We start from the raw sequence: 3229 nt of genomic DNA, 5'->3' as shown, positions 1-3229 counted from the left end.
CCACCAGGGGGCGTCTCCACCAGGGGGCGTTAACAGCCTGTTTTGGTTGTTCCAGTCGGAGAACTCTGCTGTGAGGGTCCGGCTCCTCTGGGACACGCTGAGCCCCGACACCGACCAGTGGCCGCCGCTCTACGTCCTCTGGAGGATCCACAGTAAGGACGATTGGCGGACAAGTCCATCACAGGACACAGCGTCCCCACCGTGCGTTAACGTGTTCCTCCACCAGGTGGCGCCCCGATGAGGAGCTACAGCTGGAGGCGGCACAACCACCCGTTCACCCTGTCCTTCCTGGAGGAGGTTCTGCGCTGGGTGGGCATGAACGAGGTGCACAAGGCCATCACGCTCTTCCTGGACACCCTGGAGAAGCAGCCCGGGTCGCCTCAGACCCAGAGGTGGGAATTCGGACCAGTCCACCGGTTCTGATGATTCATGCTTGAACTCAGATGTTTGTGTTTCCGGACTGACAGGAGTCTCTACCGAGAAATGCTGTTCCTGACGCTGGCAGCGATGGGAAAAGACCACGTCGGTAAGACTCCTGGTGTATTCGGGTCGGGTTTCCGATCAGAACCAGGAGGGTTCTGGAGGTTCTGCTGTGAAATCCTCTCCTGTCTCTGTCTGCAGCTGCATTCGATAAGAAGTACAAGACGGCGTTCCTGCGCCTCAGCAGCTCCCTGGGCCGGGACGAGCTCCGCAGGAAGCGGGCCCAGCCTCCCAGCACCAAAGCCGTCGACTGCAGACGGAGCTTCCACCCGCCGCTGGAGTGCTGAGGGGTTCCGGACCGGACCGGACCGGACCGGACCACCCAACCAACACCCGCTTCGCCCCTCTGCTGCCCCCTGGTGGATGGCACAGCATCCTACTTCCTACCAGCCTCTGGATCCTGAAGCAACCGGATCAGACCGGACCGGCGTGACCGGATCGGACCCGGCTGCAGATCTGCTCTGTAGTCAGAGGAAGGCGCATCAGCGGGAACCCAGATCCGAACCGGAGATTCCCCTGGGAATCCGCTTCCTGAACTGGAACGTTGTGGAAGAGACATTTATTGTTGAAACTGTGAAAAACGGATCTGACCCGTTTTAACTCCTCAGAACCGGTTCTATTGATCAGAAACTCAGTGATGCATCCAGGCTTCTGCTTCCCAACCAGTTGGGATTCGCTCCAAAGTCCCGTTCAGGCCCGGATGGGTCTGGATGGATCAGAACCATCTGGGACGAGAGGCAGAACGATTCAGAAGTGAAATTAAAGAAAATGTAAAATATCAGAGTTTTGATTGGTTTAATACCAGCCAGAACCCGACCAGAACCAGAACAGAACGTAACCAGAATCCAGACAAGCTGCTGAATTTCTGTCGATCCTCCTCTGGAAAACAATCAAGTTTCTGGATTGAAGAACCAAATTTTGACATCGGAGCCACAAATTCAGCCACAAACGCAGAACTCCAACCGAGCATGCTCAGTGGGCGGAGCCTCAGACCGAGCATGCTCAGTGGGCGGAGCCTCAGACCGAGCATGCTCAGTGGGCGGAGCCTCAGACCGAGCATGCTCAGTGGGCGGAGCCTCAGTGACAGAGACATTTTAAGTTGACTTGGTTGGTTCTGTTTGGTTCTGGTTCTGTTTGGTTCTGGTTGGTTCTGACCTTCAGAGTTCTTCCTCCTGTCTCCATTCATTCACTCCGGCTGATGTGCTGAAGGCAGAACTCAGGACTGGGTCCTTCCTGGCGGTTCTGACCCGGAGATGTTTATTTAAATTTGCTGTTTGTCTAATTTATATCTGACTGTGGTTACCATGGCAATGTTGCTTTTTTAACAAAATCGTCAATAAAAGACGTAAAAAACAAACAAACCCTGATGTTGTTTCTGTTCACCCATCCTCATGTGATGGTTGTGGTTCCGGTTCCGGTTCCACATCCCCACGAGGATTATTGGGATGTTTTATTTTGTAGGAACGGACCGGAAGTGGGACAGGTGATTCTGCCTCGGGATGACTCGCTGCTTTTCGCTCCTCCGGGATGCGCTGAGTGGTTCTGGTTCTGGACAACCAGCGAGCTGGGTCACGGAGAACCGGGAGGAGAACCGGGAGGAGAACCGGGAGGAGAGTCCTCCTCCTCCTCCTCCAGGTGGGTCCGCAGCCCGTCACGCGCTGCGGATCTGCGGCAGCAGCACGAGGCAGGTCGGGTCTTTTCATGATGGTTGGAAATGTCGGATTGTTGGTTCCGCTCCAGAATCCTCACTACGACTGTTTAGTGACTGAAGATATTAAATCAGATTTTAACTAAAAGATCTGATTTGTATTTGATAATTCGGCTTTTGTTACTATTTCACATATGAGAGATAAGATCCCGTTTTATCTGTGGAATAAATCTGTTCAGATGTTGGTTTTGTTGCTCTTAATATTTGCCGAACCAAAGACTGATCGATATTGATGCTTTATTTGTCGTTGCTGATTGTTTCGTGCAGTTTAAGGTAATGAATGCTTGATTTTTATTCCAGCTCCTGCCGCTGTGCTGCAGCTGGGCGGGGCTAAAGGTGGCGCTCTCCAGCTCCGTGGTGCTGAAACTGCATTTCCGGCCGGATGAGGTAAAGTGACGCTGCTCCTGCTGAATGTCGGGTTATTTTTCTCATTTGGTTTGTTGTTCTGTCGTATTTCCAAAGGTTGGAGGTTGAAATGTGATTTTGAATGATCTAAACTCTCCTGTTACAGGAACAACAACTTCCGCCCCATAATGTCCCGCTGTGGAACAACGGAGCCAAACTATGCGGTAGAAAATCTATATTTATATTAAAATAATAAACAACACATATCCTTCCAATGAGTTCTTAATAGAGACGTTTAATTTTAAAGTTGAGAATTGTGGTTTTTGTACAACTAAACATTTGGTTTTTGAATACAAAGAAGTATTAAACTTATGGGATCAACTTCGTAACTTTCTGTCTTCTAAAACAATAAATGTGGATTTTATTTCTTTACAAAACCTTCAGTTCGGTTTATCAAAGAAGAAAATGTGGAACTTTAGTCAATGATCTTTTCACATGACGTCACACAACTTCCGTTACGGCTCGAAGCATAACGTGTGTGTGTCTCTAGTTCCGGTTGTTGGGAATGGAAATCCCGATCAATGAATCATAATTTGTATTGACACACGGAGCATAAAATCAGCCAAGAAAAGCATTCAGACTTTACTTATTTTATTCACTTTCAGCGCTGAAAGGAGACGCTTTTACCATTACATC

At 49.9% G+C, this 3229-nt stretch overlaps 2 protein-coding genes across 4 annotated transcripts in view; both read left to right on the top strand.

The window, feature by feature from the left end:
- Window positions 1-1261, top strand: part of dennd4b (DENN/MADD domain containing 4B) — a 24282-nt gene extending 23021 nt beyond the window's left edge. The window contains 4 exon segments of the mRNA XM_008430618.2: window positions 56-152; window positions 227-392; window positions 468-526; window positions 622-1261. Of these exon segments, the coding sequence (XP_008428840.1) occupies window positions 56-152; window positions 227-392; window positions 468-526; window positions 622-767 (468 nt within the window). The 3' untranslated portion in view covers window positions 768-1261.
- A 1222-nt stretch (window positions 1262-2483) lies between these two features.
- Window positions 2484-3229, top strand: part of kiaa0319 (KIAA0319 ortholog) — a 10460-nt gene continuing 9714 nt past the window's right edge. For all 3 annotated transcript variants that reach the window (XM_008430620.2, XM_017309519.1, XM_008430619.2), the window contains exons 1-2: window positions 2484-2575; window positions 2700-2757. In XM_008430620.2, coding sequence (XP_008428842.2) covers window positions 2571-2575; window positions 2700-2757 — 63 coding nt within the window. In that variant the 5' untranslated portion in view covers window positions 2484-2570. The remainder of the gene's footprint in view (window positions 2576-2699; window positions 2758-3229) is intronic.

The sequence above is a fragment of the Poecilia reticulata genome, linkage group LG16 (genome assembly GCF_000633615.1).
Source record: "Poecilia reticulata strain Guanapo linkage group LG16, Guppy_female_1.0+MT, whole genome shotgun sequence".
Classification (NCBI taxonomy): Eukaryota; Metazoa; Chordata; class Actinopteri; order Cyprinodontiformes; family Poeciliidae; genus Poecilia; species Poecilia reticulata.
The sequence above is the reverse complement of the archived record's forward strand: the minus strand, read 5'-3'. Positions and strand labels throughout refer to the sequence as shown.